This window comes from Andrographis paniculata, unplaced genomic scaffold, assembly GCF_009805555.1.
Source record: "Andrographis paniculata isolate CXL003 unplaced genomic scaffold, ASM980555v1 Contig54END, whole genome shotgun sequence".
Taxonomy (NCBI): Eukaryota; Viridiplantae; Streptophyta; class Magnoliopsida; order Lamiales; family Acanthaceae; genus Andrographis; species Andrographis paniculata.
In genome coordinates, this window is record NW_026137589.1 from 4,065,146 (window position 1) to 4,091,341 (window position 26,196).

The 26,196-nt window shown below is 35.7% G+C and overlaps 7 protein-coding genes across 7 annotated transcripts; 4 read left to right on the forward strand and 3 right to left on the reverse strand.

Annotated features, from left to right (window-relative positions):
* The first annotated feature begins 4,756 nt into the window (after positions 1 to 4,756).
* LOC127255481 (premnaspirodiene oxygenase-like) lies at positions 4,757 to 6,347 on the forward strand. The gene is made up of 2 exons (XM_051281012.1): positions 4,757 to 5,656; positions 5,727 to 6,347. Exons 1-2 carry the CDS (start codon positions 4,757 to 4,759, stop codon positions 6,345 to 6,347), a joined length of 1,521 nt encoding a protein of 506 aa, XP_051136969.1.
* Positions 6,348 to 8,992, reverse strand: LOC127255785 (thiamine-repressible mitochondrial transport protein THI74-like). Its single transcript, XM_051281521.1, has 8 exons — positions 8,693 to 8,992; positions 8,186 to 8,578; positions 7,366 to 7,580; positions 7,214 to 7,284; positions 7,031 to 7,132; positions 6,821 to 6,938; positions 6,599 to 6,734; positions 6,348 to 6,521 (listed from the first exon to the last, which is right to left on the reverse strand). Exons 1-8 carry the CDS (start codon positions 8,774 to 8,776, stop codon positions 6,462 to 6,464), a joined length of 1,179 nt encoding a protein of 392 aa, XP_051137478.1. The 5' UTR covers positions 8,777 to 8,992; the 3' UTR covers positions 6,348 to 6,461.
* Positions 8,993 to 9,555: 563 nt separating this feature from the next.
* Positions 9,556 to 13,234, reverse strand: LOC127255782 (probable monogalactosyldiacylglycerol synthase, chloroplastic). Its single transcript, XM_051281516.1, has 8 exons — positions 12,134 to 13,234; positions 11,804 to 11,976; positions 11,296 to 11,457; positions 11,069 to 11,210; positions 10,407 to 10,631; positions 10,222 to 10,284; positions 10,059 to 10,133; positions 9,556 to 9,963 (listed from the first exon to the last, which is right to left on the reverse strand). Exons 1-8 carry the CDS (start codon positions 12,611 to 12,613, stop codon positions 9,724 to 9,726), a joined length of 1,560 nt encoding a protein of 519 aa, XP_051137473.1. The 5' UTR covers positions 12,614 to 13,234; the 3' UTR covers positions 9,556 to 9,723.
* Positions 13,235 to 14,471: 1,237 nt separating this feature from the next.
* Positions 14,472 to 15,154, reverse strand: LOC127255792 (VQ motif-containing protein 31-like). Its single transcript, XM_051281529.1, has one exon. The coding sequence runs from the start codon at positions 15,086 to 15,088 to the stop codon at positions 14,660 to 14,662; it is 429 nt and encodes a 142-aa protein (XP_051137486.1). The 5' UTR covers positions 15,089 to 15,154; the 3' UTR covers positions 14,472 to 14,659.
* On the forward strand, positions 15,134 to 17,935 carry LOC127255793 (uncharacterized). The gene is made up of 4 exons (XM_051281530.1): positions 15,134 to 15,654; positions 15,738 to 15,931; positions 16,467 to 16,616; positions 16,729 to 17,935. The coding sequence occupies exons 2-4, from the start codon at positions 15,770 to 15,772 to the stop codon at positions 16,804 to 16,806; spliced, it is 390 nt and encodes a 129-aa protein (XP_051137487.1). The 5' UTR covers positions 15,134 to 15,654; positions 15,738 to 15,769; the 3' UTR covers positions 16,807 to 17,935.
* A 180-nt stretch (positions 17,936 to 18,115) lies between these two features.
* On the forward strand, positions 18,116 to 20,905 carry LOC127255781 (protein TIC 55, chloroplastic). The gene is made up of 3 exons (XM_051281515.1): positions 18,116 to 18,501; positions 18,578 to 18,680; positions 19,668 to 20,905. The coding sequence occupies exons 1-3, from the start codon at positions 18,116 to 18,118 to the stop codon at positions 20,799 to 20,801; spliced, it is 1,623 nt and encodes a 540-aa protein (XP_051137472.1). The 3' UTR covers positions 20,802 to 20,905.
* A 148-nt stretch (positions 20,906 to 21,053) lies between these two features.
* Positions 21,054 to 23,698, forward strand: LOC127255787 (peroxidase 46-like). Its single transcript, XM_051281524.1, has 4 exons — positions 21,054 to 21,295; positions 21,367 to 21,546; positions 21,643 to 21,808; positions 23,141 to 23,698. The coding sequence occupies exons 1-4, from the start codon at positions 21,077 to 21,079 to the stop codon at positions 23,560 to 23,562; spliced, it is 987 nt and encodes a 328-aa protein (XP_051137481.1). The 5' UTR covers positions 21,054 to 21,076; the 3' UTR covers positions 23,563 to 23,698.
* The last annotated feature ends 2,498 nt before the right edge of the window (positions 23,699 to 26,196 follow it).

Genomic DNA, 26,196 nt, shown 5'->3' on the forward strand with positions numbered 1-26,196 from the left:
AAATAATTAAAAAAATTAATAAATATCACTATTCTCCACCACAAAAATATTATGAAAAAACCAATAAATTTTCAATAGTTTACATATTTTTTTGTTATAATAAAATATTAATAATTATTATTTATATTAATAATTAAATTGTTTAATAAAAATAATATCAGTACGGTATCATACCGAAATACCGAACTTTTTGAAAATATATACCGATACCGTACCGAAAACTTCGGTACGATATCCATATTGTACCGAAACTTTCGGTATACTGAATTTTTCGATATTTTCGACACATAAGTCGGTATTTCGATATGTTCGATAAATTTATCCTATCCCTATCCAAGTACTTGTGAAATACAATTCTAACACAATTATCAACTAGCCAAAAGTTTGCCCAATAAAAATATCACATTTGCCCATGCTACAATGCATCCATATGCATTATATATAGTGTAGAAACAAATTTGTTACTTCTTTTTTTGTTAATTCTTGTATTTTTATTATTTATTAGATAATCTAAATATAATGTTTTGTATAAAAATAATATATAGTTTATATATATATATATATATCAAGAGAAACGAAATTACATAAATACATTTAAAAACTTATTTTTGTTGAAATAGTCATTCAGAGTATCTGAATTCTTTCCTTAGAATATCTGATGAAAATATTATTTAAAGGTTGTTTAGACAATATACAAAGTTTGTGTATGTATTTTGGGAAAAAAAAAATTATAAATAATTTGAAATCAGACTATTGTTAATTTTGATTTTTTTTAAAAAAATGTTACAAACTCTTTAAAAATGGAAACTATAATGCAAAACATAAACACAAAAAACACTTCCAATAATCCCTTCCGATGCGTTCTTTTGAGGGTTTGGATTTTGTGTTTAAAATTTGAATAAAAAAAATTTTAAATTAAAATAATTATATAATGTACTATAAATAACTATTGATGTAACGTTTTCAATATAAAATTAATTTATAATATAATATAAAAAATGTTTGATTTATATCTTTAGAAAAAAAAGGGGTAAATAGTATTCCTTTCATTCCACTTCCTTAATCTCATTTAATTTTTTTTTTAATTTTTAATTAAGTTAATAAATTATTTTTATCTTAATTTATAATAATTTATATTATAAAATAATAATTTTCATGTGTCTACGGTAATAAAAAAATGCAATGTGAGACGAAATCCTAAGAAAAAAAAGTACGTAATAGTAAGTTAGCAAAATTAATGTGATATGACTTTAGGTTAAAAGTATTTAATAAACTTAATGTGATATGACTTTGGGTAGAAATATTTAATAAAGTTAATGTGATATAATTTTTTTAGGTTCAAGATATTTTTTGGGGTCTGTTGTAAGAGTTATATTTTTTTTTTTTACTGTATTGATTTTTAATATTAATTATTATATCAAAATATATAAATTAAAAAAAATGACTAAAATATTTATATTAATGTTTTATAATATTAATATAATAATATTTGTATAAAAAATATATAAATATAAAAATATTTTTAATATTATAAATATAACTTTTAAAGGTGAACAAATATAATATTTAATAATATTAATGTGATACTCCCTCTGTCCACAAACTAATGTCCTACTTTTCTATTTGGAACGTTCAACAACTATTGTCATATTTTCTTTTTTAAACATAAATTTTATATTTTTACCCTTTATTCATTTATTATTTTTAATTTCTACCATACAATTAAGGGCAAATTTATCAATTTATAAAAAAAAACAATTACCTAAAAAAACAGTGCAAATATACTTTACGATAATAGAAATTGGACAGAGAAAGTATGACTTTTTAGCTTAAAACTACTTAAATAGTATAAAATTATAAATGTATAAAGCATCTATTTTCTTTATAATGGTTGCGATAACTTAATATTTAAAATTTTTTCACAATTTATAATATAAGAAATCCTTATTTTTAAGAACATTTACATGAAAAAAAAAAAAATAAAAAAAAATAGAATTATCATATTGTTCGTTCGTGGTTATATCGAATTCGTGTCGGTGATATTTGTGACGGCGCCGCCTCTCGCTGACCAAATTTGGACATTTGCTCACCTAACATTTTTGTCGTTTTCGAGAATGAGGGGATAAATTTAAATTTCAAATATATATTTATACACTATTGATGCTAAAAGAAAGAAGGGTATATGGAGATAAATACTCTGTCCACTCACAATATTTATATTTACTTCTCACAATATTTATATTTACTTTTGGCACGATATTTAAAAAATAATAGTATTTTAATTATAATAAATAATTAAAAGTAGTATAATGATATTTTTGTCTTTTTTTTTATGTAAAAGTAATGATGTGATGTAAAGTAACAGTATTTGTAATATTGACTTTGTAATTGGACATTCCAAAATAAAAATATGTAAATATTGTAAGTGGACAAATGAAGTATTATTTTTATATTTTTTATATAATTTTTTATATTTAACATAAAAATATTTTATTTTCAACTATTTCACTAAAATAAATACGCTTATGCATAGAAAGGGTGACTAGGAATTAATTTTTGTTTGTGTTTTATTGTTTCCAAAAAGTATCTTAGGAATAATTTACATTTTAATTAAGAAAAATTATTAGGCATAATATTCTAAGTTAGTTATTTTTAATAAAAACAATGCTCCTCATGTTATAAGAATTTTATTTTTTATTTCTCTCTCATTAAAAAATTAAATATTTGTTCTTTTAAGTAAAATATTATACTCTACTACTTTTTAATATTTTTAATTCGTATTTTTATATTTATTAAAAAAACCAAAAATATACACCATGTTAAAATATTAGTCCAAATCAAATAGTTTTATTTTTATGTGAAATATTAGCATTATATTGGGATATAGTAGGAATAAACTAGAAATAACTAAAATAACCTTATTAGTATGTGTGATACAAAGGTAATGATATTTGTGTAATATATTGTAAGTTGTAAGGGTATTTGTAATAATAGATAGATAGTACAATTACTAAAAAAGAAAATGAATACTTTGTTATGGGACGGACTACAGTGAAAAATGAATACTTTGTTATGGGTAGGAAAAAGTATAAAAAAAAATATTTTTTTTATAAAAAAAAAAAGTATACATATTATATATAAAATTCTATTTATATAATGATTATTATAATAGATTTTATATAATAAATTAAATAATTTTAAAATTATGGTTAAATAATATAATATCCATCCAAATAATACACCAAATTAACAAAGAAGAATTCCATTGCATGGTGATATGCCCTTAAAAGTCATCCCACAAAACATATTTCCTTATTTTGGGTTTCTTTTTTTTTTTTTTTGGTAATTTTAAACTGAAATTAAGACTATTTATTATTCACAATTTTTAATAAAAATATATTATTTTATCTTGTAAAATATCATATTAAAACATTAATTGAACAAAAAATTTAAATCAATCTTTCATTTTTAAATAATTTTAAATTACAATCAAACAAATTTTTTTTTTATTCGAAAAATTTCAAATATATTCTTGAAATTTAACGTTGTTTTAACCAACAAAAGAACACATTGGTTTATACACATTGTTCAATTTTGGAAAACACATCTTCCAAATAGATACAGATTCCTTAAAAAAACTTAATATATTACGTACATTTATTTTTTTATATTACTTATACAATTGTTTATATCTCATATAAAAAAAAAAATCTCGTCAAATCAAAATTGATAAAAAAGATATATATAAAGTTATACTATTTTTAAATCAAAGTTACCTTCTTTTTTTTATATATAAAATATAATATTCAATAATTTCTTATTTCAAAAATATTAAAAAAATCCAAACATAAATACAAAACAAAATAATAGAATAATTTTTTATTTTTATTTTTTAATTGAACTCCTTATTTTCCTAATAAAGACAAAAGCCTCAAAAGCATAAAAACCCTAAATTATCACATTCTTAAACTTGATCATATCAATTACACGGGAATGATTGTTGTGTTCGGAGAAAATGTAACGTATGTAGATAAATCACGAAGACAATATATATTGTGTGAAATAAAATGATGTGTTTTTTCTTATTTATACTTGTAGGTATATTATTTATAAGTGTATTATATTTTAAACTCAGTATGCACAATGTGAGACTATGTCATATATTATTAATTTATTTAATGTATTTGTATTATATTAATATAAATAATGTGTGATCTGTAATAATATTACGTAATATCTACTAATATACAATATATAGTCAATATTATACTGAATTTTAAAATTCAACACAATAACAATCGTTCAATTATACGCATTACATTTCTAATAAAAATGTATTGTGTTAAATCAAAATTATATATTGACAATTTGACTTGTACGAACAATTGTCACCTAGTCTCAATTCATATTATATTATACTTCTTTCGTCCACCTCTACTGATCACATTTACATTATATTAATATTAAAAATATTATTATATTTTTATAATTTTTTTTTTACAAATATCCTTTTATTAATATTACAAGATACTATAATAGAAGTATTTTTGTAATTTTCTTTTTAAAATTTGTATTATTTTAATATAATAATTAATATTCAAATATCAAAACACAAAAAGTAAACGAGACCTCAAAACCGGACAAAGGCAGTATTATAGCTAATCGTGTATTGTCTGTCGGTATATTGTGTACTTCATAACTAATGTGCTTATAAATTGAGCCAAGAACCATTGCAGAAGCTGAAGAAAAAACCTCCATGGAAATCCAATGGCTACTCCTTTGCCAATCTCTCTTTTATTTCTTCATCCTCTACTTCTTGTTCAGACAGTTCTGGACATCTGATCATCACAACCTCCCTCCAGGTCCCCGGAAACTTCCCCTCATCGGAAACCTGCACCACCTCTCCGGCGCCCTGCCGCACCACGCCCTCCGAGCCCTCGCCCGCAAACATGGACCCCTCATGTCCCTAAAGCTCGGCGAGCTCCGTACAGTCGTCGTCTCGTCTTCCCAATTAGCCGAGCAGATCACACGAACCAATGACGCCGCGTTCGCCGGCCGCGTCGAGCTCATGCTGCCGAGAATCGTTCTGTACAACTCGTCGGACATGGCGTCGGCGCAGTACGGCGAGTACTGGAGGACAATGCGGAAGCTCTGCATTTTGGAGTTTTTGAATCACCGGAAAATTCGAGGGTTCTTCGGACTTATGCAGACCGAAGTGCTCCGCATGGTGGATCGATTGAACGCCGAGTCGTCGGCGGGGGACCCGGTTAATGTCACCGAGAAGATTTTGTCCGTCGAATGCGGGATCATCTGCCGAGCCACGGTGGGGCGGGTTTGGACGAAGGATCAAGAAACGTCATTGATTCGGATTATTAAAGAAGCCGTGGCGATCGCTGGCGTTTTCAATTTTGTCGACGTGTTCCCGTCGATGAAGCTTCTCCATTTCGTGTCGGTGGGTTCGAGACGGAAGCTGGAGAGGATGCACGAGAGGATTGACGCCGTTCTTGAAGAAATTATCGAACATCACCGAGATAAGAAAATGTGCGTCAATGGCGACGACGTAGAGGAAGACATGATCGACATTTTCTTGCGGGCGAGGGCGAGCAAGCGTCTTCGCATCCCGATAACTCGGGACAACATCAAAGCCAACATCTTTGTAAGGATTTCCATATTAAATGACCATCTCACCTAAAAGTCTAATTATGTTCCTTGTCGTAAACTCACAGGAAATGTTCATAGCCGGGATCGAGACATCGTCGCTGGTGATCGAATGGGGAATGTCCGAAATGATAAAGAACCCGCGAGTTCTGCGTAAGGCGCAACAAGAAGTCAGGCGAGTTCTCGACGGGAAGGAAATATTCGAACAAATGGACATCGAAAAGCTTAGTTACCTGAAAACGGTGATCAAAGAGACGCTTCGATTGCATCCTCCCGGTCCGCTCCTCTGCCCTAGACGTTGCCGGGAGCAATCGAGGATCGACGGATACGACATCCCGGTGAACACGATAGTCATGATCAATGTTTGGGCTATAGGAAGGGATCCCGACATTTGGCTCGACCCGGAGAAATTCATACCCGAAAGATTCGAGCACGCTGACATCGACTACAAAGGGAATCATTTCGAGCTTATACCGTTCGGCGCCGGGAGAAGAATTTGTCCCGGAATATCATTCGGCATCGCCGGCGTCGAGCTAAGCCTCGCCCATTTGTTGTACCACTTCGATTGGGGAGTTCCCGACGACGCCCCCCCGGAGGATTTGGACATGACGGAGAACTTCGGGGCGTCAGCGGGACGGAAGAACAATCTGTGCCTGATTGCTACTCGCCGAGGCGAATCCATTCGATGATTTGGTTCAAATAATGGTTATCGATTATCGAACTTAAATCCCAAACAATGTAGAGCATATTATACAATATACGGTTCGATACAAAACTACCTACGCGTAAAATTCGACGAATCTTCATCTGTTCTTGCGAGAAAACCTGTCGGAGAGATTGGCAAGAATGAATCCTGCAAAGACCTGAAGAACATCGAAAGTTATCGAACGATCCAACGGAAAAACTTACTCGAAAAAAGAAGAATCGAGAGAGACGGCACCTGAACGCAGCCGAGGATGTAAATTGCGGAGTAATGACGACCGTGGACGAACATGTCTGCGACCATTGCTAGGGGGATCGTTAGCGACATCCCGAGCGTAGCGACCAACGGAGTTGTCCATACGACGGACATCGCCCTGTCAGAACAAGCGCGTCGTGTTACACCATGAGTCAACTGATTCGATTCCGTGACCTCAATATGCAGACATTAAACATTTCTTACCAGACGTAATCCGAAAGAACGCTTCCAACGAAGCCATTGAGCAGAACAACTTCGGTAACAGACGATGAACTTGGAAGCTTGAATGAAGGCTCAATCCCGACGGCATTTAGAGGCCATGCTAAAACAAAAAATACATCACAAAAATAAAATCCGATTCACGACATTGTCGAATCGTACGGAGTAAAATACAGCAAGCAAATGATTACTTACCGAGCCACCAGAGACCGAGTAATGTAAAGAGTCCAATATATCCGAAAAACTTCTGCACGTCGACCTTGTCTCCTTCTGATCCGGCCGATCGTTTGAGAAGAACTGCCGGATTACAACAACGATCAAAAATCGAATCTTCGGGTAAAGTAACAGAGCATCTCCATTGATTTCACAGAAGAATACCTGTGAATAAGCCGTAAAATACGGCAGAAAGCAGCCCAAAGACGTCTCCGATGATGGAATGGCTTCTCGTCCTTCACAACACGATGGATATCGAAGAATCGAGTTATATTATGGCATATAAATGAGATGATAAAATTATGCGGTGGACTTACTCGGAGGCGCTAAGAACTTCATCGGGAGCCCATGTTTTTCCAACGGTAGTCAATGCTACGCCGGCCATGCTGATCAAAACAGCTGCGATCTTTGCAGCATTCACCGTCTCCCGTCCGATTAGGGCTCCGAAAATCAGCGTGAACAGCCCCGAAGTTGAAGTCAGGACAGTCGTGCTCGCCACGCTCGTGTATGCCAGAGCAGAGTTCGATAAATACTGCACAAGTAGAAGATCTACGTATCATCGCAAAGCCCAAATTCATCGGCATATTCATTGCGCAAGATTGAATCTTGTTATGACGGATTAGATTTAATGATCGAATAACAAACAGCAAATGTAAAGACGACATAAATTTACGTGGTTCACCAAAAACGCGTTGACTACATCCACGGACAAGAACGGAGAACAGATTTTATTCACCAATACTGCATACCGTCAGCCGGGGCTTGACCCGACCGGGCAGCAAGATGCCCGTGAAAACTCAACGGAGTGGTAAACTAGATTCAAAGCATATCAACAAATCTTTATGTGCAATTTACTTACAAAGGCGCCTAAATACGAAGAAACTAGAAGCTCCTATCTACCTCGGTTAAAAACCATATTACCATATCATCGGAAATCCCAAAGTCATCGACATATTGATCGCGCAAGATTGAATCTTTAAGTGCAATTTACTTACAAATGCCTCTAAATACGAAGAAAATAGAAGCTCCTCGCTACCTTGGTTAAAAACCATATTACCATATCATTCGTCGACATATTGTAAGCACATTATCCACAAAGATGTCCAAACACGAAAAACACTAGAGTCGTCATAGTACCTCGGTGATAAACCATATCGGGGCAAGATAAAGGCTACATTTGATCACTTCGGATGTGCTGTCCCGACATTCATCTTCAACAATCATGAACTCGTCTCCGGGGCTCAACAATGGCACCCCGGCTTCGGTTTCACTTAAACTTACATCTGTCATAAAATAGTTCTTGAGTGCCACTTCCGGATCCTCCCCGGCCCCGGCGACTTTCCGGCGAAAATCTAGCCGGCCTAATGGCCATGAAACTACACCATTGCTACCATGAATCCTTTTAATCCAACTACTGTCCCAAAGCTTATACAACAAATCTCTACAAAATGCTATCGGGATATAAACTACCATTAGAGATATCCACAAATATGTAAGAGCAAAAGGCTGCCTGTATTCCGTGAAAATTTTCTGCACAAATCAAACTTTGTCAATTTTCTTGCAGAGATCACATCCCTTGTAATAATAAAACCCTAATTTTGCCCTAAATCGAAAATCAAACGTTGCAGAAATCGAAGAACTAACCTGTGTGACCTCTGCAGCTGTGACCCATATCAAGACAAAAGCCCCGATCATCCCCAGCCCTGCTCTGTACCTCCAACCCATCATCCAAGAAATCGATCAAAATCCAGCCAAGAACAAGATTTTTTTTTTAGAAGAAGAAAGAAAGGATTAGAGGCCTGCGATAAGAAAGAATATTATTCAACACCCGATCGACGTTCTGGAAGGGGCGTTGAATTTTGGCTCGTTTCCATCGAAAGTTGATTGTTTTTTGCGCAAGTTGCATTTCCAAGAAATGTGAAAGTATCGCTTGAGTTGAATGTTTCTTCATCTTTCTTTTTGCAAAACGAACACGTGCGAGTTAAAAAAACAAAAAACAAGAAAACTATATGCCTTTTAGTTCTAATTCTGTAAGAAGATTACGACTAGAATTCCGTTGACTGCGTAAGAATGTTAGATAAGTAGTCTTAAAATAATTATTATTATTATACTTTTTTACTTAAAATAATCATCGTTGCAGCTGCTGTGACGATGATTCCTAGTTTCCTACGGCTGTATATCAGGGTGTTTTAATTGTCGACGGTTTTTGGTATTTCGGATTTGAAAAAACAAAAAGAGCTAAAATTATTTATTATTTATTATTTTAATTTAATATAAAAACTAAAATTTTAGATTAATTTAATTTTTTAAAAATTTATCGTGTTCGAGTCTAGAGTTTCGGATCTTCAAGTCAAATTTCAGATTCGAGTGACCTAAAACTAATTTTGTGTTACCCATTGCTCGTTGCACGACCCAACACGAACACAGCCTAAAAGCACAGTTGATACCCATATAAAATTTTCAAGAAATTGGAAAGTAAATTATAGTTGTCTGTGGGGGGCACAAAATAAATTGGTTCAAAATTTATTGTCAGTCTTCTAAAACCATCAATCTATCAAAATGAATCATCTTCGAGGATGGCTTAACACGAGGAGTTATGGCAAAAACCTCATACTTTCCCAAGGTATTCCCAGAAAGAACATTCTCTCAACTCTCAAGATAATTTACAGTTTTGATCAAGCCGGGCAATACTGAGGTACGAGGTTTCGTTGTCGCTGCCGGACCAATTCGTCAAGGTCGTGGACAATCTTGAACACGGCGTCGGGTCTGGCCAGCCGCAGCGCGTTCTGGGACATTGCGATCAGCTCGTGTTGCTTCGGGCCAAACCATTCGGAAACAATGTTCGCTATCTCTTTCGGGGACTTTGAGAACTTCCCGCATCCATTTTTTACGACGTATGGGACATTCCCAGCTTCCTAAGAATTCGAAACAACAGAATTGCTGTCTGAACTGGAAATGTATTTTGCTTACAGGCAAAATATATGCAAGGAAATTCGGATACGGTGATTACCTGTCCGGCAATGTAATCGTTTAGGATTATGGGTAGCCCTCGAATCATAGCCTCTGCAATTGTTCCGGGTCCAGCCTGCAGAAACACATAATTATCGAATGTGAGACGGTGATGATTGGTTATTTCCACAACTTACGACAGAAAGATTTAAAAATAACTCTACCTTAGTGATTACACAATCGCAAGCGCCCATCGCATCCTCCATTTTGGTGACGAAACCCTTCACCTATAATTCAAGAACGGGAAAAAATGAATTTTAAAGTTTAATATCGACTTCACCAACCGTAGCTTTTTTCAGAAAAAATCACATCAAATACCCAAATTTAAATGGAGTCTTGGAAATATTACCTCGACAGGGATTTTCCAGTCGACCAACTTCAATTTGTTGACTAGCTTTTTATTTCGGCCACATATCACAAGAATCTGACCGATTGGCTCTCCATGAATTTCATCATAAAGCGCGCCTGCAAGTGCTCTAGCAGTGGCCTCGATTGGGCCCATGCCTTCGCCACCACCCATTAACAAGACGGCAGGCAAGAGTTCATCCATTCCGAGTTCCTTCCTCAATACATCCTACAATATTCAAGAATTGCAGCTCGATATCAACATCCGTGTCTCATTCAAAATGTCTCAAAATGATCAAAAATATGGATTCGAAAAAATCTCCGAATGATAAATATAGACAACACGACAGTCATGTTTGTGAATCAGATCCTCTGGCATACGAAATAGTACTTCACTTCTATCCTCTATCACAAGTCAAGCGCAACAATCTATTTATATTACTTCAATATTTCGAGACAAGTATTAAACTAGTAAGCAAGACCATGAATCCTTTGATAATGGAAGCTCATAATATCTATCGAGTTTTCTGCCATCACTTGTAGCATTCATGCTATTTTCTAGTTAAGCAATTGTGAGATCAAACAAAGCTATCCTTCATGAAAGTGCACAAACACTTGACAATGAACATATGTAATAAAATAAATAAAAAAAAAAGAAAAAAAAACCTTGGGGCGAACGGGCTTCACAAATGATGGCCTCACGGGAAGGCCAAAGACTTTAATCTGAGAACGCTGAAGACCAGCTCTCAGCGCTCGTTTCGACACCTCTTCCGATGGGCAGTAACATCTTGTCACGAGTTTGTGAAACCTACCACGTGACAACAAGCCAATAAATCAACTTTGTATCTATTTCATAGCACACTTAAATTAAACAAAATCGCCGCTACTCATACCATGTTGGATGACAAGTGGACAGGTCGGTAATTACTGTCGTGAAAACAATCTTCTTCAGTAGACCTTTGGACCTCAAAATACGAAGCGGAACATGCTGCATCAGAGGGTGTACACTGATGATAATATCTGGCTGGTATTTCATCAATCCTTTAGCAACCTCACTGAAGAACAAGAGGAAGATTTACACAAGAATCCTAAATCGAAACAGATTAAAATACTACGAGTGCAACACACCATACACAAAAAGAAAAAATAACAGAACTTTTAACCATCTAGAGCTCAGACACCATAAATTACATCCACATACTAGTTACACTAAATCTACAGATTTCGACCTAATTGCCATCCATTACAGGAAAAGTTACTAATTATTGAAGCAGGATGGCGACAATAGCTTTATCAGAGTTGCAAGGAATGACAATCTAAACCAGCTGATATTCGAAACTAAGCTACATTCTCCCACTAAAACTGCAAAGTTTCCCTTAGATAAGTTCGAGACCGACTCACCGAGCAATAAAAGTTGAAGTGGCAGCAAAATTAGTTCCGTGAACGACGCGAGGGGCCGAAGCATAATAAGTCATTTTCCATAGAGTGCCATGTTTCACAAGGAAATTATAGCTCTTTGGTAGTTGATTAAATGGCCAGGGAGTATGATCTGTCCACAAATCAGTGATAAAAACCTGTAAAAGAAACTCTCTACTGCTGAGAACAAATTCAACAATCACACTAAATTTTGCACAAATCCTGATCCAACAAAACTTTGCAATTATGCAACACATAGCCCTAATTCACCATAAAACTTCATTATCGAATCAATATATATATATATATATATACCTGGTAATCATCTCCAAATTCTTCACTGAAAGCTGCTTTAATGGCTTCTGCAGAAGCTCTGTGACCGCCCCCAGTATCACTCATCAGAATCAAAACTTTTTTGGGGGTATCAGAGACAATCCCATTGGTGGGGGCTCCTTTCGATTCCTCCAAAACCCCATTCTCATTACCGCACCCATTGTTCTCGCCAGGATCGACCCCAACAGAAGCGAAACCTAGAGGAATACGCTCGCAGTGGAATCGAATCGCCTGATTGAGTTGATTAAATGCGGTTCTAATGCGAAAGGCTGCGCCCTTTGTGCTGAGGCTCAATGAGGCAACGGTCTTCGGCTTCTTCTTGACGTCCAAGTAGAAAGTGTTCGACGAAAGTATGGAGTTCACATCGGGATTGCGCCTCGAATAGTTCACCACAAAAGAACCCAAGCGGGACACAATCCCTAAAGGGTTTGCGGGTTCTTGACTCACAGTCGACGGCTGCATATTCCAATCGGTCTCTTCCTCTACCGGATGTGACTGACGGCGAAATTAATTGCGCATCGACAAGTTTGGGGTTTTTCGAAAAAGATTGGTCCCAGAAAAAAATAAAAACGAACTAACAATGGCGGAATTGTGGCTGTGGGAGAGGAGAGAGGATTTGTGGCCACAAGTATAGGATTTAATGACCCAATTGTATATATATAATTTATACACAAATATTATCGAAAAACAACACAAGAACACACACTCTCTATCTCTCACAGAGGCTTGTGAATATTCGCAGGGATTTTGAGTAAATCCTCTTTGAGGGAAGCAGCTAAAAAAGGGGTTTAAGAAAATTACCAATTCAGGCAGCAATTTCCATGGAAATTTTAAAGCAAGAATGGAGGTGTTGCAGGGAGTAAATCCCCTTTGCCCCTTTGATGAATTTATAGTTTGTGTATAAAGCTACTATGAGTGTTGAATTGGCGAGTGGACGGTAGAGGAGCGGTGGACGGTGAAAGGTTCGTGGAGGAAGGCGGACGGTGGCCGGTGGTCAGCGGTCAGTGGCGCACGGTGGTGGTTAGCCAATCCACGCATTTTGAGTAGTGGGCTTAGCCCACAACAAATTCTTGATCTCGAACAGGATTATGATCAATTGGGTAAGAAAATGAGTTAAGATTGTTGATCGAGTTCAATGGAGCATTCAATGTAGAGTTAATGGGTTTACACTAATTAGGGTGTATTTGTTTGAGGGAATTGAATTTTTTTTCACTGTTCATCTATTTTTTTTTCAAAAAATATCAAATGAAACACTTATTTTTTATTTTTTATATTATATTAAAAATTAATTTTATATTAAAAACATCACATCAATATCTATTTATATCACGATCATACAACTATTCAAATTCAAAATTTTTACTATTCAAATCCCAACTCAAAATCCAAACCTCCAAATAAACACACCCTAAAATTGAATCTTGTGAACCTTAGTTAATTAGGCAATGTATTTTATTATTTATTTGTACTATACTCTCTTTGTTCATCTTTAAAACAATCAATTCAATGGACACCTCAATCAACTAGAAATTATGGCACAATCTTTTGGGTCGCGTTATGTTTTATTATAGTTAAAACTTGAATTGTTTAACCTTATTTTTGCCCTTGTCCATCTGAATTTGAGCGTTCACGTTTGTTTAGAGAAATTTTCGATCAAATTGACTTTGGTAATATCTTCGTATTTAATCTTATGTTGCTTTCGATTGTCTTCCTCTGTCATAAAATCTTTAAGCTCAATTTGCTTTAGCTCATTATTCAGCTCATATTTGAAATTGCTCCAACTTGGGGTTAATTTTTTTATTATCACACTCGTGATGAATTTTTCGGGCAACGGCATCTTCTTGTCAATAACGGAATGGACTATTTGTTGAATTTTCTTTACTTGTTCAACGATAGACTTGTCGTATACCATTTTATAGTCCATAAATCGGACCACAACAAATAGTTAAATTCAATATTCTCTACATTACATTTTTTTTTTCAAATACATCCCATAATCCTTTGGCAGTCTTTATCTTACAGTATATATAATAGAGAGAATTTGAAAGACTACCTAAGACGATGTTCCTTGCCATGTAGTCAAGTAGGCTCAAAAAGCAAAGTTGGCATGGGTTTGGTAGTCAACAATAGGCTCCGGCGCAGTTGGGCCATCTAGTAGTACAAACATGGCGAACCCAATTGAGGTAAATATCAAACTTTTATAGGTCAAACAATGAGACATCTCTCGTTTGAGAGTCGGATCCCAAATTCGATCTTGGGTGGGTGCGTATGTGCATGTTTAAAACAAAAAAAAAAATTGCATAAAATAATTTGTGTAGAAGATTAACAAGATCTATATCCAATATATATATATAAGTTATAAAGTAATTCAGTTCAAATCCAACACCCATCTTAAATTTGAACATGTAACCAAACGGTAGCTAAATTGTTTTTTATTTTAAATTCAATTCTAAGTACAATTAGTTAGCAAACTAAAGTATAGATTAATTATCTAATAAAATAAATAAATTAAAACTCCTTATTTCGAGAAGTCAAAGGAAACAGAGCCAATAGAACCGGCGGTTCAGCTTTCGCCGGCGACATATGCAAATAAAACCCATTCTCCGCAATGGCCCTCTCCTCCTCAGACGCCGGCGACTCATTCCTTATTACCGCCGACTCACACCCAATCGGCGTCCCCGGCCCGTCCACCGGAGAGTCGGAAAGCTGCCCAATTGTCCGAGCCGGCGAGCAATTTCCGGCCGATATTATCTCGAGATCGCGGACGGAATGCTTCCTCCTGTCTCGAAGCTTGAAGGGCGACTTCCGATGGAGGGCGGCCTTTGGCCGCAGCTTGTGCGGTGATCCGCCGGTGAGTTTCTGAACCAGGTCTTTGAAGGTGGCGACGTCCGCCTGTATGTACGTCATCTGCGTCGGCGGCGCGGCTTGCTTCTCCATGATCAAAAGCTGCCCGGTAAGTGTTTGTGAAAATGCCTGAACGGTTTCCCGACAATATATTACTGATTCTTGACTGCGACTTACATTCCAAACCGTGTGAGATGTTCTTGCGAAGTTATAAAGAATTCGTCGTTTGAAAATGACTTAGAGAGTTGCTGGTGGAAAGAATTTTACGCAGTCAAAGCTTAATGATTCCAAATTAATAGCACTATTATTAGGAATATGTTTCAAGAACATTTCAATAATCATTCAAATGTAAATCAGGATTAGGATTGGGAATAGGTAAGAATGCCCACAAATAGAACTTGACAAAAGGCCTAATTAACCTTTTCCGAATGACTAAGCCAATGCCAAAACTCGACAAAAATTGCACATTTTTGCTTGACTTAGCCTTCCAAGACCAGATCTTGAATAAAATGGGTAGGGTTCGGGTCGACCCAATACAAGATCCGGGTCGGATCCGTTTGGTTGATAAATGAACGCCTTGTCTTGTTCGCGAAGCCGACGGAAGTTTCAGTGCAACAGTTTTCGCCAAGGAGCTTCTGCGTTCTACGACGAGGGACACGGTGAGTGATTTCGTATCAATAGGCCGGAAATCGTCGAAACTTTTTTTCTTTTTTCTTATGAGAAGTTGTGATTTCTATTGTAGCTCGAAGAAAGCATCGGTAAGGATTTCTGATAATGTCGTCCACCTCTTGTTTTGGTGGCGGGATCGTGAGGTTGAATCCTTTCAAAGTGAAATTGACGGCGCCGAGGAGGATTAGTGTGAGAGCTTCGACGGTGGAGTCGTTCGAGAGCTCCGATTTCGCGCAACGCATCGAGCGTGCGTGGTTGATTTCACAGGTTCGTTCCTTGCGTCCTCTCTTTTACCTCATTTTTGGTTCTTCACTAGCTAGTTTCTGAATTATTCCGATGATGATTAGCAGTGGTTGTAGGGCAAAATTGTTCCTGTGAATGATTAAGGATGCTGATTAAATGTGTTCATCAATTTGTATTGTCGATGAAAGCCCTAAAACTATACATTTTAGACATCCAAAATTCTCAACAAACGCTGTTGGAGAATTTGGAGAAATCTGTTGATGCGAGAATCAGAACAGAAACTTCAAGATTTAGATCAGGATTCAGGCTGAGCTAATTAACATTTCCAGGATCCTTATCCATCCAATAACCAATATTTGATAGATTTAGTTACGTTGAATATGCAATATGTTGCAATTACTCTGTATAATCTTCAACCTCTCAAAGGTTCATTAGGGAAAAATCGAGTAGAGGGGAGAGAATTAGTTCAAGAAACTTGCTATACCTATCTCAAACAATCAGTAATAAATTGAATCGAAGCATTATAATTCTTCCGACCTTATTTTCCACTCGAATGCAGCAACCGAGGCCAGTTGCTTGTAGTTCATGCGACTCGAAGGGGCACGTCGAATGCCAATGGTGCAGGGGGACTGGTTTCTTCATTCTCGGTGATAATATGTTGTGCCAAGTTCCTTCTAGAAACAGTACTTGTGTTATATGCAGTGGAAAGGTAAATTTTCGAATTTGAAAGTTGGAACTCATCCAACTGTGGCTATTTGCTTCTGTGATCTGAAATGAATCTTAAGCATGAGTTTCTTGACATATAGAGGGTTTAATTTTAGGGTTCGACGTTCTGTTCTAATTGCAAAGGAACTGGCTATCGGGCAAAGTGGCTGGGCGAGCCACCCCCGACTAAGTAGGAGATCGATCTAACAGAGGTACGCCCATTTTGTTCATGTCCTGAATTTGATTGTCCTAGTTTTCGCAAGTGTGTACAGCTCTTAGAATTATTTTGTGAACTTGATTGTGTCGTATTCTTTATTGCAATGCAATAGTTTGTTGTTACAATCTTAGAATGAGTATGCATTGCTCTCTGGTCGACGATGGCAGAGCCACATAGGGGCTCGGCCGCGTACACCAATTATATTTTTTTACTATATAGATTGTCCATTCAGTAGGATTCGGATAAGTCTGATATTTTTATATTGATTGAATACATCAATATTTATTTTGTTACTATCAATTTTACTAAAAATGATACAAATATTTAAATTTTCAACCTCAACAAAACCGTTTAGCCCTTTCGGCAGCTGTTCAGCCCCTCGGCGGGGTAAGTCTAGCTCCGCTGTTGAAGGTGATCACTCACACAGGAAACCATTTAGGATTACTAAATGGTAATTTTATATCACTCTTGTTAAAAATCAGAACAATAATACTCTATTCTTCATTCAAATCTATGTTCATTTTTTATTGGATCATCATTGACAAATATTCTCGTTTTGTTTTCAAGTAAAAAATTATACATTTTTGTACTTTTTCTTTTACTATAAAAGAAAAAAATAATTATTATTACTTACTTTTATTAATTATTTTCTAAAATTATCAATTTAATCGGATTTAGAACGAGATTTTTGAGCAAATTCGTTATCTGCTCTGAATCTCCTGGCCCATTAACACGGGGACAAAGATCACCCCAATAGTGGTTTCTAAAAGCATATACAACAAAAAAATTGGTTGTAGAATCAATGCTCTTTTTTTTTTTTTTTTTTTAAATAAAGATATGAGAATTTGAAGACGCTATTTGAAGATGTAATCTTCGATCGAACATAATATTTGCAAACTAGACTCGATGAGACAAGTTTGTGGATCGCTGAACTCAATAAGTTAGAAACAAGACATACATGTGGAAATGTATTATTTGATGGTTGCCGACTTGAACTAGTGCTTGCCCCACACGTCTCTCCAAACAAAATTACTACTAGTCAAAAAAAAAAACAAAAAAGTTTACTACTAATCACTCAATCACATATAACAGAAAGTATAAAAGTAGCTATTCCTAATATAACAAACACTACTCAAATTACTAATGAAACTACAAAATAAATTTAACAAATAATAAAGTAAAAACAAGAAATAAAAACCACGAAGTGTGTACGTGTATGCATCTGGGCCACAATATGTACTTCATCTGAAACTAAAACTCCTTCCAGACAGCCTCAAGACCCATCCATGGCGATCGCACAACTACAGCCATTTCTGGCCGATCTGTCCCTCCCAAAGGCTCCCACTTTCTCACAATTCCAAAACCCCCAGAGAAAACCCAAATCCCAACATCCTATCCGAACATCGAACCAAAATAATCTTCGAAAGTTAAGGGCAATTACAGAAGATTTTAGGGCTGCAGGAGGAGAGGATAAGATTGTAATCGAAGAAGACGAGTCCGTACAGAATGACGTGGCGAGCTACGATTGGACCGAAGAGTGGTATCCACTCTACCTGACCGAGAACGTGCCCGACGATGCCCCGCTCGGCCTCACCGTTTTCGACAAACAGATCGTGCTGTACAGAGATGGCTCTGGCGAGCTTAGGTGTCACGAAGATCGATGCCCCCACAGGTCAGATTCTTAATTTCTTCGATATCGTGGGTTTTCTCGAAATCCCAATTCTTGAAATGGATTTTCTTGATTTCAGGCTTGCGAAGCTTTCTGAGGGCCAATTGTTCGAAGGAAGATTAGAATGTTTGTACCACGGCTGGCAATTCGAGGGATCTGGAAAATGTGTAAAAATCCCACAGGTTTGTTCTTTCGATACGTACGAGTAGAGCTGTTAACTTAGTAGAGCCGAATTTTAACTGTTCATATTCGTTCATTAACATTCGCTTTATCGCCACGCTTTTGAGCTCGTTAGTAGCGTACGAGGGTTCGAGTTTGGTTAGCAAAGAATTTTTAATTGTTTGAGTGAGTATTCAGCTAGTTATTCGTTCGATTTCGTTTTTTCTCACGTTTTTTTTAAATTTATATATAATTAAAAAGAAAATTTTAAATTATTTTATGTATTTATTATAAATTTATAAATTTATATATATAATATTTATACTAAATACTCACATCATCCGGCTCTAAATGTTATATTTACTTTTTGCGTCAGCATAGTTAATATTAAAATATTTTTATATTTGTGTAACTTTTTAAAGAAATGTCATTATAATGATATTATATTTGTATTACGTTTTTATATAATAATTAATGCTCCCTCTGTCCCATAAAGAAATATCCATTTATTTTTTGCACGTAATTTTAAAAATATTAGTATTATATTGAGATATAGTATGAATAAAATAGAAATGACTAAAATAATCTTATTAATATGTGTGATATATAATATATTGTAAGTGGTAAGAGTATTTGTAATATTAAGTAGACAGTACAGTTACTAAAAAAAAATGAAATGAATATTTTGTTATGAGACGGACTAAAATGAAAAAATGGATACTTTGTTATGGGACGGAGGAAGTATTTAAATATCTAATAGTCAAAAAGTAAATGAGATGTTAGAGTCGGACGAATGTAGTATATTATTTTAACGAATGTTCGAGCCTGTTTATACTATTTAGCTCGATTCGTTAACATTTGCAAATGAGTTTTAACCGAACCGAATTGATTCGAATCCAACCGAGTCGAGTTCACGAACGACTCTATTCGTTTAAGAGCTCAAAACACGAGTTTTAGTTGTACTAAGATTCTCTAAGATTCCTTAACTTACGCTAACTAAAATCCCACAGCTTCCGACAGGTGCGAAGATCCCAAAATCAGCTTGTCTAAAAACATACGAGATTCGAGAATCTCAAGGGGTAGTTTGGATTTGGATGTCTCACAAAACCCCTCCAAATCTCGACAAACTTCCATGGTTCGAAAACTTGGATCGACCAGGCTGTCGAGACGTTTCTACAATCCACGAACTCCCCTACGACCATTCCATCCTTTTAGAAAACCTCATGGATCCCGCCCACGTCCCGATTTCGCATGATCGAACCGATTTCACGGCAAAAAGAGAAGAAGCCGGCGCTCTGTTCTTCGAAGTTACCGAAAGAACTAACCGCGGCTTCGCCGGCATTTGGGGCCGCGAAAAAGACAAGTCGACGCCGAACTATTCCCCTAACTTTTTACGTTTCGAAGCGCCATGCATTCTCCAAAACAATCGCGAAATTGTCGACAAAAATTATGAGAAAAACTATTTTTCCGGATTGTTCCTTTGCCGCCCCTCCGGACAGGGGAAGTCGATGCTCATCGTAAGGTTCGCGTCTACGGCAAAGCCACCGTTGATTGTGAAGATGCTCCCGAATTGGTTCTTGCACCAGAATTCAAGCAAAGTTTTCGAGCAAGACATGGGGTTCCTATCTTCGCAAAACGAGATTTTGATTAAGGAAAAAATGGCGACGAAAAGGCTTTACATTAATCTTAGTTCGTCGGACGTTTGGGTCGCCGAGTATCGGAAATGGATGGACAAAGTTGGGCACGGAATGCCGTACCATTTCGGGCACGCCACGGTTTCTCCGCCGCTAATTCCGGCGGTTTTCGAGCACGCTCCCGCCGGGTTCGTCGCCAGCCTGGCTGCTTCGCAGCCGGCTAAGGGCGGGAGCGGCGCAATGCACGTGCCGAATCCGGCGAATAGATACTTCCGGCACGTGATCCATTGTAAGGAATGTTCGCGAGTTGTGAAAGGTTTTGGGGTTTGGAGAAATGCTCTCTCCGCCGCCGCTGTTATCTCGACGGCGGTGGCAATTCTAATCGCCGGTAGGCAGTGGAAGAGCCTATTCCTCCTTACAACCGCCGTATGCTCCGCCGGAATATTCCTTTGCTCGACTGCCATTGCTATGAACACTACGAACTTCATCAGGACACATCGAAGGTTGTAATTATACATATATATATATATATATAAATATATGTATAATGTATCTATAGCATTAAATCTGCTATATTTCTGCAGTCAAATTAATTAAATTTGTGTGTTAGATCTTGATGAATTTATGATGTCCAACTCCCACCCACCACAATTCTTGCAGTTCGATTCTTTACCAAATATTAAAACTTTTGTGAAGCTGCCAAAAATAAATGCAGATTTGCAGAATCTATACATTACATTGCTAAGATCGATCGATTATCACATCCATTCCTGCCAACATCATAAATGGGATTCTTGAGGTTCCATGTCCTGTTTCTCCTCGTATTCTTCGAATCTTTTCTTCCGTTGTTTTCCTCTTCCTCCCTTCTTTCTTTCGGGTTTTATTCAGACACTTGCCCGGCTGCGGAGACAATGGTGAAAGAAACGGTAAGATCAGCTGCGGCCTTGGATCCAACCGTTCCCGGGAAGCTCCTCCGCTTGCTTTTCCACGACTGCTTTGTCGAGGTTGTCGTCTTTTTCAAGTTTCTTGTAATGATTTTGATCCTCGTTTACCTCTGATCATGTAATGTCGACAGGGCTGCGATGCTTCGATACTATTACAAGGGAATGGAACAGAACGTGGCGATCCGGCGAATAAGTCGCTGGGAGGATTTTCAGTGATCGACTCGGCTAAAAGACTGCTCGAAATCTTCTGCCCGAGGACAGTCTCTTGCGCGGACATTCTTGCATTGGCTGCAAGAGATGCAGTCGAATTCGTAATTAAAAATTCTTACACACCATTGTCGTCTTCATTAATTAGTTCGATTGTTGTCTTTGTAACGAACTCATTTATTAGTTGTTCGTCATTGCAGTCGGGAGGGCCGAATGTTCAGATTCCGACAGGAAGGAGAGACGGCAATATTTCGTTGGCGGCGAATGTCCGGCCCAACATTGTCGACACGAGCTTCACATTGGAGGAGATGGTGAAGATCTTCTCTTCCAAGGGGTTATCCATGGAGGATCTTGTTACACTCTCAGGTTCGAATTTTTGATTTCTTGTTTGGTCTGAGAATCGAAAGATCGATGAAGGAGTAAATGTGCTACCTAGTTCAACATCTTTAGTCGCCCTTTAGATTGCAGCATTTAAGACATCAACGACCTCTTTGTGTGAGTAATCAAGGATGTCATAAAATCAATTAATAAGATATGTGTACTCCCACTCTTGATTGATTTTATTATCTTTTAATTTAATAAATCATAATTTTATTATTTTTATTTATCTTACTATTTCTTTTTTAAAATAATTCTAATTTTTCATAATATGCTAACTTTTTTTAAAAAAACTTTATTAATGTCTCCCATTCTTGATTTTATTATCTTTTAATTTAATAAATAATAATCTTTTTTATTTTTATATTTATCTTACTATTTCTTTTTTTTTTAATAATTCTAATTTTTCATAATATGCTATTTTTTTAATTTTTTTTAACTTTATTAATGTATCTCGAACAGATATAGTATTATACTTTCTCCGTCCACCGCCAATCTATCCATTTTATCATTTTAGTATATCCATCGCAAATGTATCTATTTTTTATTTTAATAAATGTATCTCCCACTAAAATATAAAATTACCTCACCATTTATATAATAGTACACAAATGTCATCAAATAACACCACTTAATACCATACCATAAATGTTAAGGGATATAATAGTCTTTATGTATATCAATTGTACAACATATTAATATAATACTAAGTGAGTATAATACTTCCTCCGTTCTCGTCTAACGGTCACATTTATTTTTTTGCTTCATTGTACATAACATTAAAAATATTCTTATATTTATATAATTTTGTTCAAATGTCCTATTAGTATTATAAGATGAAGTATTTTTACATTTTTTTTAAAAATTTATACTGCGTTTTAATATAATTATTAATATTTAAATATCAATATGAAATCGTTAGAGTCGCGCGAAAGTAGTACTATTTTGTGGTAACATATAGTATCTGCAGAGATTAAAGTAGTACTATAAGTTCATATGCTATAAATTTATAATTTTAACACATTTTGTGTGCTATCTATTTATTTGTTATGTATTATCCGTACGCATGCAATGTGCTATAAATAGGGTGTCAATTAGCATTGTAATAGCCGTCGATCTCTAATCCAATGCTTTTAAATAAAAAATTGAATACTTAATTAATTTCATAATTTAAAAAATGTATATATATATGGTGCTAGGGATATAATATTATTCGTATTAAAAAATATATATTTGATTTGATAATTTAAAAAAAATATATATATAGAGTGCAAGACAAAAACCAGACCTTAAAATAAACAAATCCTTTTGGTTCCGCAGGAGCTCACACGATCGGCACGGCTCATTGCAGCGCATTCGACGCAAGGTTCAAAGTCGACTCGAACGGAAGCCTTATGTTCATCGATTCATCTTTGGATCGACAATATGCAGCCTATCTAACAAAAATGTGCCCTCCGAGTGCTGCTATCGGCGATTCGATGACTGTTAGTAATGACCCCGCCACGCCATTTCTATTCGACAATCAGTACTATAAAGCTTTGCTGGATCACAAGGGGCTGTTCCAGTCCGACTCTGCTCTGCTGAACGACGCCCGGATGAAGAATCGGGTGCTCGAATTTGCCGGGAATCCTGACAGGTTCTTTGAGAGCTGGGCTGTGTCCTTTACAAGACTTACCAGCATTGGCGTAAAGACCGACAATCACGGCGAAATTCGACAATTTTGTACCACGACTAATGACTGAGACTTAGAGTTGGGATGAATTAATCTTGTTTAACTTAGGATTAGGGTGTGTTTCTTTTGATGAATTTGAAAAAAAATTGGTTTGAATTTGGTATGAAAATAATGTTTAATGAGATGTTTTGTGAGTTAAAATTGAAGAAAATTCGACTAAAGAATTGCACTGTTAAGTACTAATAGAAAAAATATTTTTTTATAGTATTATTTGAAGGATATGTAAAATTGAGTTTTTAGAATAAGCTAAAAAATAATTCAACCAATTTGGCAATTTTTGCTATTTTTGCCAAACATAAAAAGTACTCTACTTGGAGTCTTAAAGGGCCGGGCCGGGCCGAGATACAAAATAGAATACTTGTGTCGTTTGATTCGCTTCGTCCTCTGATTTTACTTCGGCGAAGCTGTCGATCGCCGATCGCCGTTCCGCCTATAGTTGTTGGCGGAGTTATTGTTAACGTCGCCAATTAGTGTTTCCGATTGAAGGACTAAGGTTGTCGGCTACAAGTTGTTGCTTCCCGCCGTCGTGCCCTAATCTCGCGGTAATTATTTCCTTGGATCCTGGCTTCTTTTATTAGTTGTAATTCACCAATTCTGGTTTAGTGTCCTAATTAGTAGTAAAATTACAAGTTTTGGTGGTGGATTGAAATTCCAGTCCTGAATGATTGACTGCTTAGATTAATAAGTGTTAAAATTGAACTCGCTGCGTATGAGTTATGAAAAACCTGCCGGTAATTTATTGAAAATTAATCTCTTGGAAGTCGGAAATGGATTCAGCGTTGCTTCAAGTCTCATTAGCACAAATTAATCGCTGCGTATGACTGTGGATTTGCTTTCACCTTTTGGGATGTGGTTTTTGCAGTTTTATTCAATATGATATGAATCTTGTGCACGAGTTTCAGATTGTAAGTTCTGATATTCTGGAAGAAAATCGCCTTTAATAGTAATAATATAAGATTTTGATGATTAAGAATTCCATGGTTGTTTGATTCTGTGATTCATGATACTGCAGGTTTGTCTTTTAAGTTTGGATTCGAAGCAAATGTAGTGAAATGTTTGACATTTAAGAGTTTCTTTATGATCTTATTCATTCTTGTTCTTACATTTAGAGCATATTTTCTTCCAATGATTTGATATGGAGAAGCATTACTTTTTGTTACAGATTTGAAAATGGCAGACCCCAATCAGAAAGAGCAGACTATTGAGGCAAAGTTGGAGGACAAGTATGAAGCTCCAATGCCGAGTGAAACAAGATCAGGTAAGAGAACAAGTCTGAAGATGGATGCAAATTTATTATTTTACATTTGATTTTGTGCATTTACTTGTGTTTAAACAAATTTTAAATTGTGTAAATAGTTGTGTACTGTTTATAAATCTCGGAAATTATATTTCGAATCACTAGGACAATGCATGCATCACTTGTCAAGCAATTTTTGATTTTTTAGGTGAAAAATTATGACTATATCTCTATGGATCAACTAAAAAAATTAGGAGAAACAATATCTTATAAACCTTGTGTACAGAGCACAAATTGTTGTTTCTTTTTTATATATACGGATGTATATATATATATATATATATTACTCGCCACAGAAAGTTTTGCTACAAAGTTAGCTACGGGAAAAGATCTGTGTCGATTCTTTGTGGCAAATTATGTGATAAGAAAGCTTACAGTGCTATGCTACTTATTATTCTTGTTGGATGAATATAAATATATTTCTCCATTTTAGTCGAATTATTTTATGAATTATGATGGCCGTGCATATATATATATATATATTGATTCATCGTTTTTCATATTATGAACGGTTAGCAGAAGCTGAGAAAAGCCAAGCTTCTACAGAGAGGCTTCATATGCAGACCTTTGATATAAGCTCTCTCCAGCCGATCAGCCATGAGATCTTGGCTCGTGACAAGGCCAGGGTCCATTACATCCAAGAGAAGTCCAAACTCGAATCCATTACCAAGAAAATACCGGACATGAATGAAGGAGATGGTCAAGGGGGTAGCAACACACAGTAGAGGAAGACCTTGGAGGAGGTGTATGACTATGCTTGAGCAAATGTGGGAGGCGGTCGATGATTTTAGTATCTACCGGATCAGGACAACAGCACCCGCGCCTCCCCGGTCGAGCCCGGCGACCTCTTTGTGTGCACTATGTTGTCTGATTCTTGAACAATGCAATGAGGTACTTTTGTGACTTATGGATTATGGTTGTTGTGTTCAATAATTGTGTGTGCATAAATTTTATCTCCATTTTCACCCTTTTAAGTTTTTTGAGTTTTGGAATTTTGAAAACTTAAATATAAGGAAATGATGAGTATTTGATACTCCTTTTCTTCATTTTAAAAACAATATGAATTTAGAAAGAATATAATTAGTAAATAATTAAAAAATTATATATTAATAAGAATAATTATTGTAAAATTGAAAATTTATAAGGTATGAAAATAATTAATTGATTTAGTACTTTTGAATCTATAATTTTATAGTCATGAGTATCCACTAAATTATTTCTGCCACTAAATTATTTCTAGTAGCCACTCTTTTGAGTGGCTATTCTTTTGTACATTTTTTTGAACTTTTATAGTTGTATAATAAAATATACAAATGTTTTTAAAATTTTTTTGATTTATTTGCGAAA